The sequence below is a fragment of the Hetaerina americana genome, unplaced genomic scaffold, assembly GCF_022747635.1.
Source record: "Hetaerina americana unplaced genomic scaffold, ioHetAmer1.1.p SCAF_227, whole genome shotgun sequence".
NCBI classification, from domain to species: Eukaryota; Metazoa; Arthropoda; class Insecta; order Odonata; family Calopterygidae; genus Hetaerina; species Hetaerina americana.
The window spans coordinates 302,776-325,752 of record NW_027286794.1 but is presented as its reverse complement, the minus strand read 5'-3'; the positions used below and the strand labels follow the sequence as shown (position 1 = coordinate 325,752).

Here is a 22,977-nt window from a genome sequence, read left to right as displayed (position 1 = left end):
TTAAGCAAAATTTCTTTTCCAAACTCATTTTAAGGGCTTTGGAAAGCCTCTCACATTATTGTCTCCTCTATGTTATATGAGTTGATTAAGAGACGACAATTTTGTAGAATAAAAATTTGTACTTTCAAATGCATGAAAAGTAACTCATGCTTGTAGTGAGAAATATTCTTGGAATCACCAACAGATGTCAGTGCTAGTGTAACCAGTTTCCCGCAAAGTAATCCTTTATGAATAAACCCTGAATGCATCAGTGCTCTAGGAAGAGATATGTGGCACTGATGCCCCTCTGTTGTTGTTCCCATGCATTGATTTGCGAAGATGAAAAAATTGAGATTTGAGCAGTAATTAAATACTTCGCAAAGAAAGGTACAAAAGCAAAGGCAATTCATGCCAACTTTCAGAACACTCTGACAGGGGACTCTGCTCCTTCATATTCAACTGTTGCAAAGTGGAGAAACGAGTCTAAGTTTGGTTGGGACACATTATACGATGATCCACGTGGTAGTCGGGCAAAACAAGTTGTGGAGTATCGCCAGCTGGAAGTGCAAGAAATTGCTGAAGCTGCAGGGATGTCATCTGAATGGGCATATCACATTTTAACAGTGGAATAGGATATGAGAAATGGTCATGGGTACTGCAAATCTTGACACAGGAACACAAATGTAACAGAATGGAAATTTCCAAACAAAGTATGACCTCCATTATTGAAATAGAAAGAAAGACTCGTACTTTTCCACAGATTTTACACACACTCCCAAAAGGATTAAAAATGGATGCTCTCGAGCAATTAGAGATTAGAAGGCACTTGGTGAACCCCAACACGACACTTTGTAATGAGCAATTATTCCCATACCCCTCCCCACTCCTCTCCGAGAAATTAGCCTGGAAATGGTCAAAACAATCCATCAACGCACCTGCGAGCCCCCACCCCCCTCAAATCCTTCCAACCCTCCCCGCCCCCACTCTGTCCTGAGGGTATATATGCTTCCTCTGTCTGTTTTGCAAATTTGTACCTGATGATGCCGCAAGTCGGTGAAACGCGTTGTGCCGTATAATAAAATCTGTGGAAAAGTACGAGTCTTTCTTTCTATTTCAATAATGGATATCAATTACTTCCACGAAGTGAAGCCTGAAACAATAGAAAGTATGACCTGTTTGAAGAACAATCAACAAGATATTCTCCACCAGTTTGAGACCACGAATAAACTTTGCACCCACCACTATACCCCAGGGACAAAAAAACAGTCAAATCAGTGGGAACATATTGATTCACCCCCCCCCCCCAAAGGAAATGAATGCAATAAGATTTGCCAGAAAGGTGATGGCTTCAGTTTTCTGGGATGCAAAAGGGATTCTGCTGAGAGATTATCTCCCTACTGGACAATACTACGCAAGAGTAGAATTGTCCAGTGAGAAGGCAGCTGGACCAACTACAGCAAACGATACATGAAAAAAGGCCAGTATTGGCAAGGAAGAAAGTCATCTTTGATCAAGACAATGTGCACCTACACACAAGTGTCGTAGCCATGGCAAAAATGCATGAACTAAGATACGAATAATCGCCACAACCACCTTATATACCTGATTTGACGCCATCAGATTCCCACCTCTTCCTCAAGCTCAAAATTTTACTGAGGGAACAGATATTTTCTTCAAACAAAGAGCTAACAGCCAAAGTAGATGGGTACTTTGCATGCCTTAAGTAATCTATTATTTGAGATGGAATCAAGACATTAGAATATTGCTGAACCGAGTGAATTACTGTACTGGGAGGCTAAATTGAAAAATATAAAAGCTTCACAGAGGTAAGTTGTCTATTTCTACTGGTATTCCATTCTGAGAACTTTTCTAATTACCATTGTACAATGGAGATGACTCAAACATGTAATTCACATGATGGCTGTATAATTCCCTGGGTGAGTGATGCAAGGTGTTTTTATTTTTCAAATGAGGGATAGCACTATGCACTCATAGGAAAGGCATTTGGATATATATGCCACCTATACATAGTCATCCTTTCTTCCTGGTGCATACTTAGCCATTTATTATTATTATTAGGTAATCCACCGCTTAAGGTCGGTTTTTGGATGGACATAGCTACTAAATAAAACATTTTGTGACTCCTAACAAAACACAAAATCCAGCATCCTATTCTATATTAGGTCCCTCTTCATCTCTGAGTACTTTCTTCTTCCCTTCATCCCGTCCAACATCCCTATCCTGTTCCTTCCCTTTCCTCGTTTGCCTAACATTCTCCCCTCTATTACAGTCTTCAACATCCCACTGCCGGTCAATACCCCCTTCATCCACTTTTCCTGCCTCCATAGGATTTCTCCCAACAAACCCCTCTCTTCGCCCACCATACCAAGTACTTCCTCATGTGTTTTCTTCTCTGTCCATTTCACCTTCTCCATTCTTCTCCACACCAACATTTCAAAAGCCTCCAGTCTACGTCTATCCTCTTGCTTCAATGACCACATTTCCGCGCTGTACAAACTATGCTCTATAGCAAAGTTTTTACGAGTCTTTTCTTAATATCCTTACTCAACGTCTCTCCCATCAACTCCCTCCTCCTTGGAAAAACCTCCTTGCCTAGCGCAATTCTTCTCCTTAAGTCCCTACTACTTTGACCGTGTTGGTCCATAACACTACCGAGATACGTAAACTGTTCTACCTGCTCTAGTTTTTGCCCTCCTATTTTAATGTTCAACTTAGCCTTTTTCTTTCTAGCAAACCGCATAAACTTTGTTTTATTAATATTGATTCTCATCCTATACCTGTCGCACTGAATTTTTAATTCATTCAGCAATGCTTGCAATCTCTTGGCTGATTGACAAATTAACTGATTTTACGAATTCCCCACCCACTTTCATTCCTACCTCCAGTTCTTCCCATGCCTCTTTGATCATTTCCTCTACATACAGGTTGAACAGAAACGGTGATAATGGGCAACCCTGCCCATCCGGACTCCCTGTTCCCCACCCGCACCTGAGCAGTCCGAGACATGTACAGGTTGCAGATTAGCCTCCTTTCCCCCCAATCTATTCCTATTTTCTGCAGAATACTCATTAGTTTTTCCCAATTCATTCTGTCGAACACTTTTTCGAAATCTACAAAACAGGCAAATACCTCCTGGTTCTGTTCTATATTCCTCTCGATTAATAATCTCATTGCTGCAATGGCATCACGCGTACCTCTCCCCTTCCTAAACCCAAACTGATCATCCCCTAAGTAATCATTTGCCCTACTCTCCATCCTTTTGTTTATGATCCTGAGAACAACTTTAGCTGCGTGGGATATCAAACTTATCGTCCTGTAGTCCTCACATGATGTAGCCTTTACCTTTTTCGGAATACATAGCCATTAATAGGTAGAATAATTCCGGGAAAAATCTTTACGGTAGATTAAAGTAAATATTACAAAAATTCTTCAAAATAGCACCCTTGTGCATCAACACACACATGCTAGCACCTAGCACACATCCTAGCCAGTTGTGGTATGCTTACTGGAAGGCATGAACCCTGTCCAGGCACTCTGTCAAGTGCCTCTCTGACATTATCCAGCATTCCAAAATGGTAGTGGTTTCAAAACTTATTACTATTATAATTAAATATAAGTTTAATGATTAATATAATTAGTTATTGGAAGTTATTCTAAAAATTTTAATACTCATACAACCAGACTAAACCATCAAACAACAGTATCATATGAATAAATTGCTTTAGATCAAATGACATCTTATGGTAAATAAACATAAGTAAGAAATGAAAGGAACAAAAAAAAATATCATTCGGAAGAGAGATGCGTGAACACAAAATGTAAATAATTCTAAAGAAACTGCGGGAGATGCCGCAACAGTAACTTTTAACGGAGTCATCAGCTACATCCTGGTCAAGGCAAATGATTGAAATTGTTGCTTTGAAAAGTAAAAAAACCTGGGAACTTGAAATCTAGAGGAGTTAGTCAATGATGAGGAGAGCAGTGAGAGTGAAGCGTTACCAGTTTCTTTCCAGGCAGAGGATTGCCAATTTCACAGCGAAGAGTGTTGTTGTTGAGCCTGGATGGAGCAGAGCATTGCACAGGTATCTCCCTCTCTGAATCATCAATTCGCTCTATGTTCACGTAGTTTATGCCTTCTGGGACCTTTAAGTTGAATGTTGACTCAAAAGCATCCTCACCCTCATTGTGAACCAGGACATCAAACTCCAATCGCTCATCAGATCCGAGCAAATAACGTGCGACACTTCTAAAATGGAAAAATAAAACAAACAGGAAGTTAAAATGTGTCCCAAATTCATGTTAATGGAACAATCGGTTAGGTTTGCGGGTGATCAAGCTTTAGTTTTTCAACAAGCTTTGTTGAGTCCATGGTACAGGTATGGTCAGTGAATAAATGTAAACAAAACAGAGGTGGTGCAGTTTTCAAGAAATATAAAAGCTAAGTTAAATATTAAGGTAGGATGTGAAACAGTTCATATATCTTGGAAGTGTTTGGGAACATAATGGTTAAAGTAATTGGGTCATAAGAAAAAGAAGAATTGCATTAGGCAAAGAAGCTTGCACAAGAAGGAGGGCATTGAAGATAGGGATGATGAGAAAGGATTTTAAAAAAAGATTAATGAAAACTCATATGGAATGGGGATTTATGCAGTGGCCATTTTATGCAGAATGATAAGTACTAATTGGAGGATTTTGAAACTCGGGTGTAGAAAAGGATGGATTTGGAAAAATGGACAGATAGGAAAACAAATGAAGAGGTAATAGGCAAGGAAAGGAGGCAGGAAAGATAGATTATTTGATCAGAGCTAGATGTTGTTAAAGGGTGTGATATCAGAGAGAACATTAGGTAAGCAAGAAAGGGGTAGGAATAGGATAGAAGTTTGGATGGAATGAAGGGAGGTTGGAAGTATGCAAGCTTAAAGAAAGTTTCCATAGTGTCAGATGCCAGGTTTTGGGTTTCAGGTTAGACAAAGAAATGTATTTTTGCTCAGTCTGTGTCCATCCATCACCTATCTTAAATAGTTGAATTCAATAATAATATTAATATATGGTAATAATATAACAATAACATCTAATCCTCTCTTTGAGATCACAATTAATGTGAACCTTATGAAATCAAAAATGAGGTTATCTCCTTAGGATCTTAGTTAGCAGTGGGTGAGAACTTAGAAGCTCTCTTTTGTGCTCAATATTGAATAAACAGAAGTTATTTAGCTGGTCAACACAACAGTCATTATTTCATTTTCTCAGTTTTTCAATGGAGCATTAGTATGACTGAGAAATTATAGATAATGTCTTTAGGAAAGAGAGGGAACTCACGGTGTGGTGATCATTCTGAGATCAGGGATGCAGATGTTATCTTTTCCACAGTTCTTCTGTATACTGATAGAGTCCCTTTGAGTTGGAGGAGCATTCTCATCCAGAATTGGTGTCAATGACCTTCTCCTTCTAGCAGTCGAGTCTTTTCTCATGCTGTACTTCAATTCAGCCTCAATGGGTGTCAGCTTATCTTTGATATTTGGCTGAAAATATGCATAATAAAAATATTCAAACCTTTAGTTTCATTTCTGATAAATCTGAGAGATCATTTAAATCAAAGCTAAGGGGAGTCCTCAACTAAAGGTATGAGGGCTATTGTGCTTTTCAATATGGATGAATCAAAATATGTGAACAATAAAGTCCAAAACCAACTCTATGAGGAAATGGTATGAAGACAATTTTGTTTTTATTAACAATGAGAAAACAACATTTATTCAATTTCATCCCCACCAAAGAAAAATTACAGCCTACCCTCTTTTGAGGATAATTTGGTCATCTATTAAGGGTCCTACTATAACAAAATTATTATGGATACATAGCCATGAGTCTCTATTCAGGGAAGTCAATGTTGATCAACCCAATGCCCTAAAGTTCCCACAGGATGCTACCTCCTGAGAAAGTTGTGACCCTGGTTGACACTGCTACTGCTCTCTCGGTCTATTGTGCATTTATTCACAGTAGACTGAAATATGGCATTGCCGTGTGGGGGCACTTATGTCACTTCGTGCACCTCTTAAGACTACAAGAATTGGCAGTGAGAATCCTAGGAGAAGTTCCAAGGGCAAGCAGTTGTACTTTAAAAGATTCAACATTCTAACTCTTCCCTGTTTGTATATATTCCATACTATAATCTTTGCGCAGCAAAAAAAAGCCATGTTCACTCTGAAAACCAATGCTGATGTACATAGGTAAAGCACAAGGGGTTGTAATCACTGCCCAACCCTCATCCATGTTTGCTAAGAACCATAACGGATGAAGCTCTTCAAAGCACTACCGAGAAAATAAAGGGAAATAGATATTTTTTTGTTACTAAAGTCTAAACTATATCAATTCCATTCCATGCTATATAGTTGATGAATTCATGTCCCTTTCTCTGGGGAGATGAATTTCTTCATAAATAACTCTACCAAAATACACTCCTTACTGCTTCCAACTGCAGTTATATGTTTTACTCTGTATATTTATTTATATTTTAATTTTTTGAGACGTAAGCCGACTCTGTAATAACCACTCTGCAATGCCCGCAAAGAATATGAGCAGACAATGAGACATGTCCCATTCTTGTCTTATAAGAACCAATAAACATTTTTATTAACAGTCCCAAGCCCGTTATCATATTTTCCATCGTATAGGATGCAGCGGCATATAAGACACACCCCATTTTTATACACATTTTTAAGAAAAAATTGTAAATTTTTAATAACTTTTAATTATGATTTCTTGTAATAGTTTAATAGTTATTAATGTCTGTAAAAAGGTCACTTGGGAACATTGTAGTTAATGGCCTTTTAATTATACTTCCCAAAACTCATAATTATCTTAAAGTTTCCCCATTGAAAATAAAAAGAGGCAGTAATTTTGATCCATCAGCACATCAATAATGTATTTTCTCATGCCCACGGTTTTAACATTAACACTTTTTTGTACCTTTAGAACCTACTGCGTGGTTTCAGGGTAGATCAAATATCAGTGGGACCTCACCCATGTTTCCTATTTGGGAAAGTTTTGATTTTTTTCTTTTTCTTACTGTAATGACAATTTTATGAAACTCAATCATCTTGTCTTCATATTCTATTGGCATCTTTTCTGCTATTTTAGTTTTAGTTCCTCATGTGCAAGTCATCCATTGGCGAAAAGAGAAAATACAAGCTCAGTTATTTTGCCTTTCATTGTATCCACAATGAGAATTGAATTCAAAGGATAAAGACTGGTGAATACTATAAAACATTTTTAAAACTGTCGGCTATTCTATGGTGGAGAGGGGTTTGTTGGGAGAAATCATAAGGAGGCAGGAAAAATGTTTGAAAAGCATTTTGATGGGTAGTGGGATAATGAAAACTGGGATAGAGGGGGAATGTTAGGCAAACGAGGAAAGGGCAGGAATAGGATAGGGATGTTGGCCGGGATGCTGGGAGGAAGGAGGTACTCGGGTATGAAGAGGGACTTGATGTAGAGTAGGATGTTGTGTTTAGCTAGGAGTCACAAATTATTTAATTGGGCAGTTGGGCAGCGTTTTGTCAGGAGGGACAAGATATTTATTTGGTAGCTGTGTCCATCAAAAACCTACCTTAACCGATAGATTATCTATTAATAATAATCAATTGAATGGCATCACATAAAAAAATGCACAAGGTACTTAAAATTTATAGCATGTGTCTGAAATGGTACAGGGTTTTTACCCATGGTTTTGGAGTTGTGGACAAGATTGGTGAGCTTCAGTAGACAGAAAATTTCACATGATGGCTTGGATATTATTAATGCTCATATTGATGAATATTCCCTGTAGGAAACACAAATCTCCTGATTCCCAGAAAATGGAGTTGGCTGAAGTGGCAAGAGCAAAGGCAACTAAACAGTAGTGGAGTTTCAAGGATTTAACAACTGAAGCTAAGGTTGTACGAGTGGAAGAGGAATTTGTAAATGATCAGAGAATCACAGAAACTTTAAGTTTTTTTTAGTACCCTGCAAGCTACTGCTTAGGTGTGTGGCAGGGGGTGATTTCAAACCAGACTATGCTTGACCCAAAACACTTTTTCTTCCTAGCACAGTCAGGCAAACGTTACATTATTCATGAGAGAAATGAAACCTTGTATCTATTTGTTTAACACAATCTCTCTAATTTTGTTAATACGATCTCGCCTACTGTAGTACAATGGGTGCAATAATTCATTTTCAACATCACTGCTAAATAGACATTCTTCCAATTTACGCAAGAGATTCAATCTGTAATTTAGCCTTTGCTCTGTGAGTGATTCCCAGCCCAGCTTATCTAATAATTTTGATACATTATTCAGTTTATCATAACAAATTTTTACAAATCTAGCTTCTCTGCGCTGCGTGTGATCCAATTTAGTAATCAATCCAACTTTGTGACAATCCCATATACTAACAGCATATTCTAAATGAGGCCTAACAAGCAAAAGATAAAATTTCTCTCTGACCTTTTCAGCACATTTATGCAGTAGTCTTCTAATAAATCCTAACTTTTTGTTAGAATCTCCACATATTCCCTCCATGTGTTTCACCCAGGAGAGATCATGAGTGAGGGTCACGCTTAGGTATTTATCCGAGTCTACACGCTCCATTACGGTGTTCCCAATGCAGTAGGCATTCGGAAGGGAATTGCTCTTTTTCAAAAAAATCATCACCCTGCATTTTTTTAGTTCAATTTTACTTGTCAGGTGTAACACCAGCATTGTATAGTATTTAGCTCCTCTGCTAAAGCTGCTTTATTCTCAGGAATACGGATATCTCTGTAAACCACTGCATTGTCGGCAAATAAAAGTTTTTTGCCATTCACTATGGAGTTAATGTCATTGACATAAAGAAGGAACAAAGAGGCCCGAACACACTTTTTGGGAGACACCTGATGTGAATTTTGCTGCATTAGAGCCAATACCTATGACTACTCTTTGTACTCGACCATTCAAAAAGTCTTTAATTCAGTCCATGATAATTATATCTACATACATGCCATATGCTGTGAGCAGTTCACAATGAAGTAATTTATCATAAGCTTTTTTAAAAATAGAAAAACCCATCCCCTGGGACATTGCTCTCTCCTGAAATAAGGATATCATGAAGATAAAGTGCAGGTTGTCTCTCGCAGGATCTACTCCGTTGGCATCAAGAATTCCTAACTATTGAGTTGTCTCACAATCAAACTAGCGACTATAAGTTCTAATACCTTGCATGACATGGACATGAGGGAAATTACAACTGCTTGGTTCCTCCTTTTCCCCATTTTAAATATACTTAGGTGCTATGGTAGCAGTTTTCCAATCTCTGGGAACCTTATGACCTACTAGTGATTTCTTAAATAAGATTTCTAGATACAGTGCAACTTCTGATGCTAGTTGCTCAAATATACCAGTGGGTAATTAATTGGGCCCTGAGAATTTATTAGGCTTAATATTTTTCAGTAAATGTTCTATTCCATTATATGACCCATCAATTTTGGGCATAGGTCGGCCGGCACAATTTGGTAAGCCATTGGAGACATTTGGTGAGACATTGTTGAAGGTGCTTTGAAAGAAGGAATTTAATAAGTTGTCCTTTTCCAAACTGCTGGTTACTCTTTTGCCTTCAATGTTACCTCATCACTTTAGTGGGTAGAGATATCACCCAAATTGGTTTCATCTTGGCATGACATATCCTGTGATGTTGTAATGATTTTCTAACATCTGAGTGGTACCATCTAGGTTCGGCATTACCTTTTATAAATTTACAGGGGATGAACTTGTTGACTCCTAGTGTGCAACATCAAGGAAGTGATTTCACACATCTTCAGCATTTACTATCTTCCCTAAAATTGACAAAATGGCTCTCTAACTTGCATTTTGAGCCATTACAGTCTCTCTCTTAAAACAATTTTTCTTTTAGGCTTTTTATTTTGACTCATAACTTTTGTAAAGGTCAATATTCCCCTAGACAAGGTTGATGACAAGATCATGAGGAAATTCCTCAACAAATATTGCCTGAGCCTCAGGTGATTTTTATTGTAAGAATTTGCAATTTATGCTAACTGCAATGGGTAGACATTGCACTCACTTTGTTGTAAATCGGAGTTAAGTATCTGATTAGCTTAGAAGGTCATGGAAAACCTGGGATACACAACTAGTGCCTTGATTTCATGATTACACACCATATTACACTAATTTTCATTTGTAGTTTTAATATATTTTTTTCCACTTACTGCATTTGCATGGCTTTGTAAAAATAATATCTAAAAAAATAACTTTTATAGATAATAATATGACTTTAAATAATTATTCTGGTAATTGGAAATTTAGAAGGCACATTACAGTCAAATCAACGTGTTTTACAGTCAAATCTATATGTACACACAAAATGATGCCATGAAAAATAATGTAAAATATAAATAAGGTATTGATTTTAAGTTGCTCATTGCCAATCAGCCTGTTTCCCACATTTCCCAATGGTCCAGCAAAATAAAGATGAAAGTTAATATGAATGCTTGGAATGAATGTTCTATTGATCACTTTAGACTTGCCACCAACAACCTACTTAAAACCCTTAGAAAAATAGATAAAATTATGGAGATCCCTGACATCTATATCTATTGCCAAAAGATATTAAACGCTGACTTACCTTGATGTAAACATTCATATTCTTGCAAATCAAACCCCCTTTGTCTAGCCTGATTGTTTGATTGATGATATTTCGACCTTCTTCATTCAGAAAGAACATTCTGGGCTCGCGTGTTTTCTTCGAGTCCAAGATGTACTGAATGTCAAAATCTGTAAAGGTAAAGGCAATCACTTTATTTTCTCTAACCTTTTCACAGTACTGAACAAAAAAAACATGGCATTACTTTGGCTAAATTTTCATGCATCCAGTTTTGTAGCACTGCAACCAGTGCAGCTGATCCAAACAGATAGCTGCCGATGAAAAAGTTGCAAAATTTTATGCATGTTTTATGCAACCCAATAAACTCTCTTGTCAAGCATAAAAGTAGGCTTATTGTCTGTCATGTGTTCAAATTCAATCAAAACACAGAGTGAATAGATTATTACAGCCTTCTGTCTCCATCTGGCAGTGCCACAGACATGAAGAGGGCATACGTCACAAGGGCAATGCAAAAAAGGAATTCAAAACTGAATGCATGAAAACAGAGCTTTAAGTACCTAGTGCTTATTGGTGCACATGTAAATCAATTTAGCACTTGCTGAACACCATGATGAATAGTTTTTATGTATGTTTAAAGCTCCAAACCTGAATACTAACAGAATGCTACTTCAGTATCAACTATTTTTCTCAAAACATACAGCATGCATACATTTTAGAAAGATTTATTTTACTGGATGTCATTAAAATTTACCAAGCCGTCTGTCAACACCAACTCCACTGTATTCCAAGCAAACATTCAAAAAGGTGCACGAAACAGGAGTGTTGTCACGCATCCGGCATTCCTTTTCATCGAGGGATATTTGCTTCGATTCAGAGTGAAATGTTAGCTTTGCATCCATGGTGATCACAGGTCGAGCTCTGTAAAATGCAGGAAAAGAGAGTGATTAGTCAATTGAATCAACCTACTGCAATACAAGATAAATATTCCCCATGAGAGTATACATGGTTTGCATTTATTAATTTAAAATTTGCAATTCATCAATCATCAGGTGATGATGCTGTAGTCATATTGAAACCGGTCGCATTGAATTTTATCTTGTGGAAAATTGCCAATTTTTAATTAATCATGATATTCCACCATATCACGCCTGAAACGTCTCTTTTTATGATTTGTATAAAAAGAATTGGCAAAAATTTAGGAAGAATAAGATTTATTTTAGATATTGCTACAAATGCCTCAAAATTCTTCAAAGTGCATCCTTTGGGTGTCAACACACTTTAGCCAGCAGCTTTTCCATCCATGGTAAGCAGACTCTGGAAGGTCCTTAAGGGTATGTGTGTAAACTTCTACACTTAGGGTTCCACAGTGGTGTCCTTTAAAGGAGGTAGGATTTCACCTTTATAGGGAATAGGAAATAGTCTGCTGGCGCCAAGTCAGGGCTTTAAGGGGGTTGGGGAATCGTCATAATGCCGTTGCGAAGGTCTTTGCAAGTAGACACTTGACTCTGCTCTTTGGTCTTCCATCAAGACCTTCAGGATGAGTTTAGTGCAGATATTTTGTGCCACTAAATTTTCAGTGATAATGGTGTGCACTGTCATCTTATCAATGCCAATATATTATCTGTGATCATACGCACACTTAACCAATGGTCTGAATTCAACACTTCACGCAATGCACGTGAGGAAAAAATTGTCAGCGATGCTTTTTATTTTTTATTTTTTTTTTACAAACAAACAAAGTTTTTGTACAAACCTTGAACATTTATTCTTCAATTTATTTAAAAAAATAATATATTTAGGGTAAATAGGAGGAGGAGTTCACTTTACATAGACTCATAAGAAATTATATGAGTTGGGTACTTGCAAAATTAAAAAACTGCAAAAAGAGATTAAAATATTAAGTAACCTCATTGGGTGTCAAGTGTAATTTCTTAATTTCCCACAAAAATTGTCTGTAAAACACATTATTATTCATAATAATTTACTGAAAATTGAAAAAAAATTTAAAAATGAAGAACAAAAAAGGGAATAAAGCATGAAAATTTTTATTTACAATTATAGCCATTGAGAGAAGAGTCACCCAGAGTGACGCTGGCATTTTTGGGAAAATTCACCATAGTTGCACGACTTTGGCACTTAAGGTTGATACAAAGAAGAAGTTTTAGGCACAAATTCCACATTACAATTTAATCCCTGGTGAAAGACCAATATTTCAGTCATATTTTGAGGGGAAAAGAAGTGTATTCTTTGCACCGGCAAACACAGTAATTTGTGCCATACCTTGTTTATTGCATGTGCCAGGTAATTAAACATCATTGCTTGTTGCCTGCATCCATAGATAAAAAGCTTTGAGTCAAATATTACGGTGTGCTCCAGAATAACAAGGAAAATGAATAGAGAATTCCTGATAAGTTACTTCAAACCTAATAAAACCAGGATTTTATTAGCCACAAATGAAATTTGTCACGGGCTGGTATACAAGGGATTTCCAGAAACTAACTTATGCTTTAAAATAAAAGGTGAACCTAGTGATAAAACACAGTTTTATTACATGCATTTGAAAGGTACGTTCTTAAACTATGTTCTAAATTTATGCTATTTAAATTGAGGCATTTATCACAATGATACACAGTCTTTCTAATTCCATCTCTGAAAAAATCTACCACCTTACATTTTAACCACTCGTTTACACCAGCATGAAATTCTCAATTACCGTCAAAGTAGGTCATGTCTAGCAAGACATTTTCACAAATTGGTGATTTTCATGTATTTTTTTGCTGATTTCTACCGTCAGTTCATCTGTCACAAGGCTAGACTGACCACTGCAGTCCTCATCATAAACATTGGAGTTGCGGCAATTTTGTAACTAAATGCGCCACTTCCTCACTCATTATTTCATCTCTGTACGCTTAACAAAGTTGCCCATGAATTTCAGTTGGCTTGTGGCTTTTTGGCAGTAAAAACCTAATCATAGATTGCACTTCACAACTCGTAGGATTTTCTGTTGCAAGGCACATTTTAAGAGTTTGAAATGTGAGTAACATAGGAGAACCATATTCTGCACATGCTACAATGCTAAAGGGATTCGTGGACTGACTGTAGGGATGTTTAGAAAACAAGATGGTGGCTCTGGTCTCATGCACTCCCTGCTAGGCCAAAAAGTAATTTACTTTCTGGACGGGCCCTCGTAATTAACACAATAATCATGTGTTTGTAAATAATAAAGGATATTAAGAAGAGAAGAACCCATCATTCCCTCATTTTCCCGCATTTCCCTTAGAGAGCTCCATCAATCATGAGAATCTATATTATCACTAAATACCACAGCAAAAATTATACTATTTTGGATTTTACTGCATGAGTCGTTTTCATAAAAAATAGGCATCTTAAGTAAAAAACCTTTAATGCAACCCCAGCTTTTTAACATCATTCAATTTATGCTCATTATTGTTTACTAAAATTCAGTGAAAGTATAAACTGGGGGAATGGATTTCTGTAGTTACAAGGGTACTTGTTGCACCTTGAGTGGTCTGTGAATGGAAAACAGCTGGCGAGAAAAAACTCCCTACCAACTCTGCATCAGTCATATTATAAAATTGTATAATCCGAGATTAAATCTGGGAATAATTTTGATTGATCATTTGGGATGAGGTCACGAACCAAAGGAGATAATTGGACATCCTGTGTTGTCATCCACAGCCCATTTTAGTACAGCCTACCTAATTTACATGTAGTCAGAGTGAGGTTCTTTTTCTTAACAATGGCAAGTGTTGACTGAAACCTTATAAAATATAATGCCTAAAGCATATCTCTAACACAAAATAGAAAAAAAATCATATAAATGCACAAGATGTTACTTGCAAGCTACCCCGTTTGGTTAAAAAATTAAATAATGCTCCAGTAAAAGAAATTACCTGATGCAAACTCAAGTTTTACACTTAATATGTACTATCATAACATACACGCAAGAGTAGACGAAACTATGTGGCCACAAATAGCTGTTGAAGTTCTTTTTTTGAGATTTGGCATCCCAACACCAAATTGAATGCCATTCAACGCAAGAGTAATCCAAAATTTATTATGTGCAAATTTGACTGTGAAAAAAATGAATTTTATATTTTACTGTCAGCTTAGTGTTGCAAGCTAAATTTTCAGTCAGATGATAACATGGATGAAGATTACATATCCAAACACCTTTTTTAATACACACGTTTTGCATATATCACACAATTGTTCATGGGCTCCTCAAACTCCTTTGACAATACTAATGTACATCTAAAAAGAAACAAAACTTTGATAAGCTAGCAGTTGATGTATTTTTCAAAAGTTTTTCCTCACCTGAGATATACTGCAGTGTCCGATTCATAGGCTCCGATCGCAATGTCAGGATATTCATTGTCATCCAAATCCATTCCACCCGAGACAGAGAATCCAAAAGTGGTGAGGAGACCATTGACAGTTTCAGCAAAGATTACCTAGAAATGAGAGGTGTCGTCATGCCATCAGACAACTCAACTCACTCCTCTTTTTATTTTGCTAAATATTAAAACATAGACACAGTGCGATTGGAGATACAAAGGAAAGGCAAAAAGTTAGGCACCCAGTGACCAATCAAGAATTCTTTATGTAATTTACTGTTATACCTTTAGAGGGTGCACACAGTAAAGAAATAGGAAAATAATTCTTAACAATTGCTTCTGTGTTAATTTCTCAAATAATCCATGCCAACTAATGACCATTTATAACATTGGCATTTTTTTTGTTGGGCACATGGATGGGACAAGAATATTTTCATATCACTTACCCTGTTGGTATCACTGTCACTCCCACTTAATTAAATTTGGTCTACTTCTTAGTCAACCACAGAGATACATGTACTTTTTGATGTACTCCTGAATTTATTTCACAGGTTAACGAATCATGAACCACTTCTTACGAGCAAAATTATTACAGATTTACCAAAATCTTACTCTTTTGATTGATCAGCCCATTCAAGGTAAGGAACTGAGATGCCTGACTTATGCAATAACATACAGATACAACACATCGGCAATTTCAAAAAACTATTAAAAATAATTCACAGAATAAGGAATGAATGGTAATGGGAAAAAACATAACCACCCACTACACCAAATAAATAGACAAATCAAATCCAAAAGTATTCTTCCCAGAGCACTTAAGTGTTTCCATATTAACTCATTACATATTTACCTATTACTACATGGGAAATTCATTGTGCTAGCACTGATAACTGGTGGTAATTATGAGAACCTTTCAAATTACCCAGGCAAAAAGCACAAAAGAGAGTAATATTGAGGAAAGATGGCACAAGCAGGAAGAGAGTTGAGCAGATGCTCATAAAATAAGGAGAGAGTGCGCACTCCATCATATCACAGGCTCTTTTCAATGCAAACACATTTACACTTCTCACAGCATGAGTTTCTCACCTGAGAAGGCTTCTCCCTGATTCCCGAGCTCGAACCGTGGTAGATGTACACAGCCCCCCTTTCAGTTGGCCCATCATACGGTGCACCCACAACAATATCTATAAATTGCAAGAAAAATTATGGAAAGTGGAATTAATTTTTAAAATCAGTAAAACAAGTGCAAATACATATAGAGAATGAGCATATTCAAAACATCATCATGAATTGATTGGCCAAACAATGAAGATTGAATGGTAGCAGCTGATTCTAATTCAGATTGGTTAATAGCAGATTCTAATGAAGATTGGTTAGTAGCAGCCCTCCAATCCAATCTCTTCATTCCCTCATAAATCCCTACACTGACCTTTCCCATTACTTGCTTCTCATGGTTATAAATCACAGCAGAATGGCAAGTAAAACACTTCATAAGCTCACAGACATATCATCTTCACACAACTGGTATTTAGAAAATCCACTTCTTGTATTAATCCTTCTGTTGAAATCTCACTTCTGGGGTGGGCTTCAGTTCAAAAAATTTTTAGACTTTAATTTATTTAATCGTATTTTAGTAATATTTTTTTATTTAATTCGTTTTTATTTCTTAATCCTGTATTATTAATCAGTAATATTATTTTAATTAATTTTTCTCTGCATTTATATGTGTACATCAGTTCTCCTTTTGTTTTTTCTCTTATTTTACATGCATCGATATTTTTGATTTGGTAAATTATAACATTAGCATTATGTATGTAGGTTTTCACAGGTTTTTCACACTTCCCTTAATGTGTGGGTGTTTTCCTGCAGTGGGTTTTTTTTGGCAAGGATGAAAGTTGTATTCCTTACGTTTTTCCTGCAATTGTGCATGTCTTTCTACACTCTTTGTACTCATGCATATTCACTGTGAACCAATTGTCACTATATAGTTCTTTTTATATTATTTAGCACTCAAATGTAAATATATTTTCATTGAATGTATTTGACGATGGGCTAGGTGGAAGAAGGGACTGCCACAGTCTCAATCTCGCCCGAATAAGGCCAAATTATAATTATTATGGTTCTTTCCAAGTCTTCCTCCATAATTTTCCCCATCTATATGTTTCCTTCAATGATGGTCTTCAGGAAGCCACTGAGCCTCAGTACGCATTGGTTTCCCTCTTCTTGAAAGTGCCTTCCATAGGTATTCACTCACTCTTCAAAGAACATCTTAATTTGCTACCCTTATCAATTTTATATCTGTCATCACTCCACAGTATCACTGCCCTGCCACTGCCTCTGACCTTCTCCCCTCTGGTTCCCCAATCATCCAATGTTCATATCCCCTTGCAGAGTGGATACCATATGATCGATCACTGCTTCCTTATATCTTTGCTAGTATTATTTACTTTTGGCAGTTACTTTTTTCTGATCGTCTACTTTGACATTCTAATTCTGCTTAATATTATCCCCCTTGCTTCTTCCAATGAATGTGGCCTCGGTGTCTAGATAGAAAACCTCCTCAACTTCCACAAGTCTTTCCCTCCTCTTACTTGGAGATTATTTTCCCTACTAACCTCAGGGTAAAAGTAAGGAAGTTTTCAGAGTGTTGCCGTTGTCTGTTACTCCAATTAATAATAGAAAAGAGAAAGAATTTTGAGTGCTGCTCCTTGGGATGGCAATGTGTTAGTTTCCGATTGTCTCCCATATTGCAGCGCTGCAGCTATTAGAGGCAGTTGGTACAACGCCTGCAGTGATATAGTAGTTGTTGCAAAGACTATTGTGACCTCCACTTCAATTAAATTATGGAGGGCTGCTGCCACCTACTTCTTATATCCAGATAAATGATGGCTTTGTGTTTGGAGACAACCACTGGCCAAGACAATGCAGCTTCATGGGATTTTGTAGAATTTTTAAACCATCTAAACGAAGGATGGTCTTCTGCATCCTCTTGAGTGACACTAAAAACCATGCACAACTACTTCCATGCATGTTTAACTTCTATATCCCGAGGTTATATACTAAAGAAAACTATTATAGCAATCAAAAATATTCATCAAATTAAAAGTAAATTTGCCCACTGAACGCAACTGTGATATATATTTACCACAGCTCCTTATTTAAGGCTAATTAGTCAGTGTGTTATTTTACTTAGCAACTGAAGCATCATGACTTAGCTTCATGATTAATATCTCACCTTCAAACTTGTCCTTGTTGATGTCACTCAGGCCACTCAAAGCAAGGCCAAAGCGAGACTTGGAGTTCTTCCCATCCCGAGAGTCAAACTTGGAGAATTTTTTCTGGAAAACATATTTTAACATATCAGATGGCATATCATTTGCTGGATTTCATTAAAATTCATTAAATCTAACACATGTGTCTCTCTTTTAATAACAGATAGGTTTTCATGCTTCTTCGGAAATTATTATTTGAGATAAAAATATCTGCTTCAGGTAAACTTCAGAAGCGAATCTAACAGTAACTTCTCAGGAAAAGAAAAAATATGGAAACTGCTCGGCAAATATTATTTTGTGGCATTGATGCTCAACACTATGAGCACAATAGTTCAACACTATAGCACAAATAACACATTTTTACTTTGCACAATTTTTGACCTAATTGGTCTATTCTATTTATTTTATCATTTATCTACCTCATTGATTTCAAGAGTAAAACATTTTCCTGAATCCATTTACTTGAAAGGGACCCTTTAAAAAATACAGCAATGTTCCCCAGGCCGTGAGTCACTGGTTACGATAGTATTTTTCAGCAAAACTCAATATTCCACTATATTTCCAGGTGATTTAGCATAAGAACATCAAAAGTTTTAGCAATAGTTATGCACTCTCAGAAACATAATCATATCTACCACTTCTAATTTGATTCCTTGAGACATAGGCTATGTAATTTTAAGTCAAACTTTCCTATTTTATACAAGATATTCCAGATTAGATTCTTTCTTAAAGCATTACAGAGGGAATTTGCTGCAAATTTATTTTCCACGCAATTTCTCACAAATTTCAAGCTAGTATCCACTTCATTTGAAAGTGGGGCAATAACTTCATTCAACAGACACACTTACATATTTAACTGATTAAACCGCAAAAGAGAAATTGTAATTTTTAACACATAATTCGGGTTGCATATAGTTCAGGTACCTGTATGTATTAAACATTTTAGAGAACTCTAATTACAAATCCATTATGGTCATCGGTATTCTTACTCATTCAAATAGAAGTAACACCAAGCATGTCTTCTTATTCCTGTTCTCATTCTAAGAATAAATCCTTTGTTTAATTTATTACCATTAAATAATGCCCAAAATTTGAAATTTATCAAGTCAGGAGGACAATGCCAAAAGCTTTTTTTTTAAATACATCTTAAAGTGCTGAAAGTTGAGTGAATTGTCCAGTGTAAAAACAGACCATGTTCTTTTTTATCAATGCATGTTTCCACTCCTACCTCAGATCCTTCTCCTTTCTGATAATAAACATAAATGCGGCCGGTCTCATAGCGTCCTTCATTGTCTTCCCAGTCTGAGTGCAAGGGGGCACCCACAATGATGTCATCCAACCCATCTCCATCCATGTCAGCAACACACACAGCATAGCCAAAGTAAGCTCCAAGCTGAGTACCCGTTATGTTTTGTAAGTTTGTCAAATTCCAAGTGAATACCATCACCTAAAATGATTTGGAAAATGAAAATATAATGCTGAAATTCACTTGCATAGCATGAAATCTAAAATAATATTAATAATAATCTTCATCAATCGTTATTGTCAAAGAACAGTACTTGCTACCGTACATGTATACCTGTATGTCATCATTAGAAAACACATAAATACATACATTCATCACCATTGTGAGGATAAACACAGGTTTCATAATTTCACCCTTGTGAAGTTAAGTTCAAAATATTCACTTAAAGAATACAAAGGGTTTGAAATCAACCAATCCTCAATTATTTTCTTGAACCTATTATAGCAAATCAGTCCTACAGTGCGGGGAAGTTTGTTACAGAATTTTAAGGCAAGGTCATCCGACTGATTGAAGGTACTGGACAATCTGCATTGGCTAATGTCTAGCATATTTCTTGACCTTGTATCATGGCTGTGCATATTGCCTCTTAACACATAATTATTCACATTATCTTTTATATGAAATAAGTACTGGTAAATGTATATATTAAAGACCATCATTATGCTTAGCTTGACAAATATTTGATGACAGTGATCACGATGGCCAGAGCTGGTCATAATCCTAACTGCTTTCTTTTGTAACATCAGCAAAGCTTTTGTGCCACTTGCATGTCCTCAAAGCCTTAGGCCATAAATTAGGTGACTTTGGAAAAAAGCAAAATAGGAAAGTCTGAAATGGTCCTCAGGAATACAGCTTTTAAGTATCCTGATTAGGAAGAGATTCTTGCAAAGCTTTTTGGAGATTGAAGTTATCACTTTTCAGAGAAGATAGAGTCAATAAAAAACCTAAAGTGTAATAATAATAATTAAGGAACAATCATATATGATATTTGTGGCCAGTGTTACCACCAAGCAATGGATACAATAGGATTTTTAATTTGCTGGGCATGCCCCATGAATTTTTTTTCCCAAGAGTAAAACTTTTTATCCTGATGTGAGAGGGATTGAGTGATTCATAGATAGCAATGTCAAGCAAGAATGCAGTGAGTAATTCCTCAATGCCTTTACCTTTCCCAAGAGGCTTGCTCCACGTGGCATCCCAACCACCACTCCACTCTCTTCACCTTCGCTGAAATCACCCACAGCAACAGAATATCCAAGGTAACTGTCATCATCTGCAGCTGGTCCCTCCCTTGTGGCCATCACTTCCAGGCGATTGGTCAAGTTCTGATAGAACACTTGCCCTACACGTGCAAGCATTCCAGCATGAAGTAAATTTAGCATTAGCATTTGGCATGGATAATTGGTCAATGCTACCATTTAATGTCATTATAAGTATTCCACTTGAAAGTTATTGTTTTACAATTTTTTATGATTATTTCCCAATTGGCTGAACAATTAATTACTTGAAGACTGATTTCATCAAAATCAAAATTTCACGATTTTGACCGTCAAAATGGAGACATTGAGACTTTATGATACTAGCGTGATAATAATGAACATGTTTTGATTTTTACTAAAATGCTCAATAACAGCTTAATGAAATAAGTCAAATGTTAATATTTCCTTGTTAATTTTTTTGGATTATAAAAGGAATTAGACATAAGTTAAATTAAATTAAATACACCCAATTTGAGCATTAATTGGAAGTTAACATTGTAAGTTTTATTAAGTACTGAACATTGAAATAGTTGAGCTTATCAATCTTGATTTACTTAAGGTTGATTTTATTATGCCTGTCGCTGTGTTTTAAACCTCAAATACAAAAATGAATCATAAACACTCTCCAAGCGAGGACAAAGAGCTGTCGTGGGTAATGATGATGGCGAAAAAAATGAAATCAATATTCATGCACCCGCAAAACCACAGAAGCACATGAAAAATGAAAGACAACATAGTATGAATTTTATGTCACAAACAAGCCATAATCCCAATAATGCATATTTAATTATATCTGTCCATCTTTATAATGTACGGAATAAGTCATGCATTGATGAATTTTTCCTTTGACACAAAATGTATGGGTGCATGTATTGGTTTTCTACTCACAGACAACAGGCATGGGATTATGATTCTTTACAGAACAAAGGTTAGTAAATGAAAGACAAATTTTTAGCGTTAAATTTTCATCATGCACCATATTATTTTAATGAGCATTCACATTAATTCCAGTCCATCATGCAGAAGCAAACAAAACATTCACAAATTACTGTTAAAAAAACCATAAACACAGTAATCAACCTGAAGATCGGTTTGGTAGGTGATGGTAGAATTCACCCACTACTAAGCCCGACAGCAATTGAAATTCACACATCAATTAGGGTAGGGGGGGCCAGTTCCTTTCCCCATTCCAGTTATGGTTTCCCAGAAAGATCTGGTACCCAAAAAATCACATAGCTTGGGTGGAGCTGCAGGAACCCAAAGAAACTTGCCCAGGAATTGAACCTGGGCCCACCCATCAGTAGTCCAGCATTCTACCCCTGGACTACCGTGACCCACCAATTACTGTTACACCACGTAATAAAATAAGTTCCTGACTGCATCTGATTAACTTCTCAAACCACCTCTTTCATCCGACATGACCAGAGACTAATAATGAAAAATTAATTACAAACCTAAATGAGTGACTTGGTTCCTCTTGAATCAATGAATAGAACATATATTTTATATTCTCAACTGCATGTACCTATTTTTGATACGTTAAAAGTTCATAGCTTTCATATGATACATTCCTGAAAAGTGTGCATGCATGGGTGATAATCTTTCTAAGCCACACACAACTCTCTGGATTTATCTTTCAATTTCACAAAATGAAAAATGGGAATTATTTGAGAAGTAGAAATAAGAATTCTTTTGCCGACAATAAAACTTTTCCTCTTGAGAAATGAGTTTTTCATTCAACATATCCCTCCCTCCTTCTGACACTTCATTAATTCATTCCTCTGGCATGTAACATTCATTTGATCACATCATTTTCCTTTTTCTCCAAAAATAATTTTCAGGGGGTTACATTAATAATTGCTCATGAAGCACCTAAGTAAGAATCACCAACTACATTTAGACAGATTTCTCAATTACTGGAGACCACAATCGCATATTGGTAATTACATATTTCCGAGGATGGCTGAAATATTAATGTACAAGGCTTTCCCAAGAATTTATAATTAATTATGTGAACTATCTAATTCATACTGCACTACAGAAGTATATACCTCTACACCTAATTTCAATACCTGAAAAGCGTCAAATTAATATGTTCCAAGCAAGTCATGAAGGATTTGACTGCCCATTTTCCACCACGACTTGTGCTT

The 22,977-nt window shown here is 36.3% G+C and overlaps 1 protein-coding gene across 1 annotated transcript in view; it reads right to left on the bottom strand.

The window, feature by feature from the left end:
- LOC139689370 (integrin alpha-PS2-like) overlaps positions 1-22,977 on the bottom strand; it is a 195,741-nt gene that overhangs the window by 13,725 nt on the left and 159,039 nt on the right. The window contains exons 8-16 of the mRNA XM_071586452.1: positions 20,735-20,910; positions 19,491-19,709; positions 18,226-18,328; positions 16,077-16,174; positions 14,968-15,104; positions 11,381-11,547; positions 10,651-10,799; positions 5,320-5,522; positions 4,000-4,246 (exon numbers count right to left, since the gene is read on the bottom strand). Coding sequence (XP_071442553.1) covers positions 4,000-4,246; positions 5,320-5,522; positions 10,651-10,799; positions 11,381-11,547; positions 14,968-15,104; positions 16,077-16,174; positions 18,226-18,328; positions 19,491-19,709; positions 20,735-20,910 — 1,499 coding nt within the window. The remainder of the gene's footprint in view (positions 1-3,999; positions 4,247-5,319; positions 5,523-10,650; positions 10,800-11,380; positions 11,548-14,967; positions 15,105-16,076; positions 16,175-18,225; positions 18,329-19,490; positions 19,710-20,734; positions 20,911-22,977) is intronic.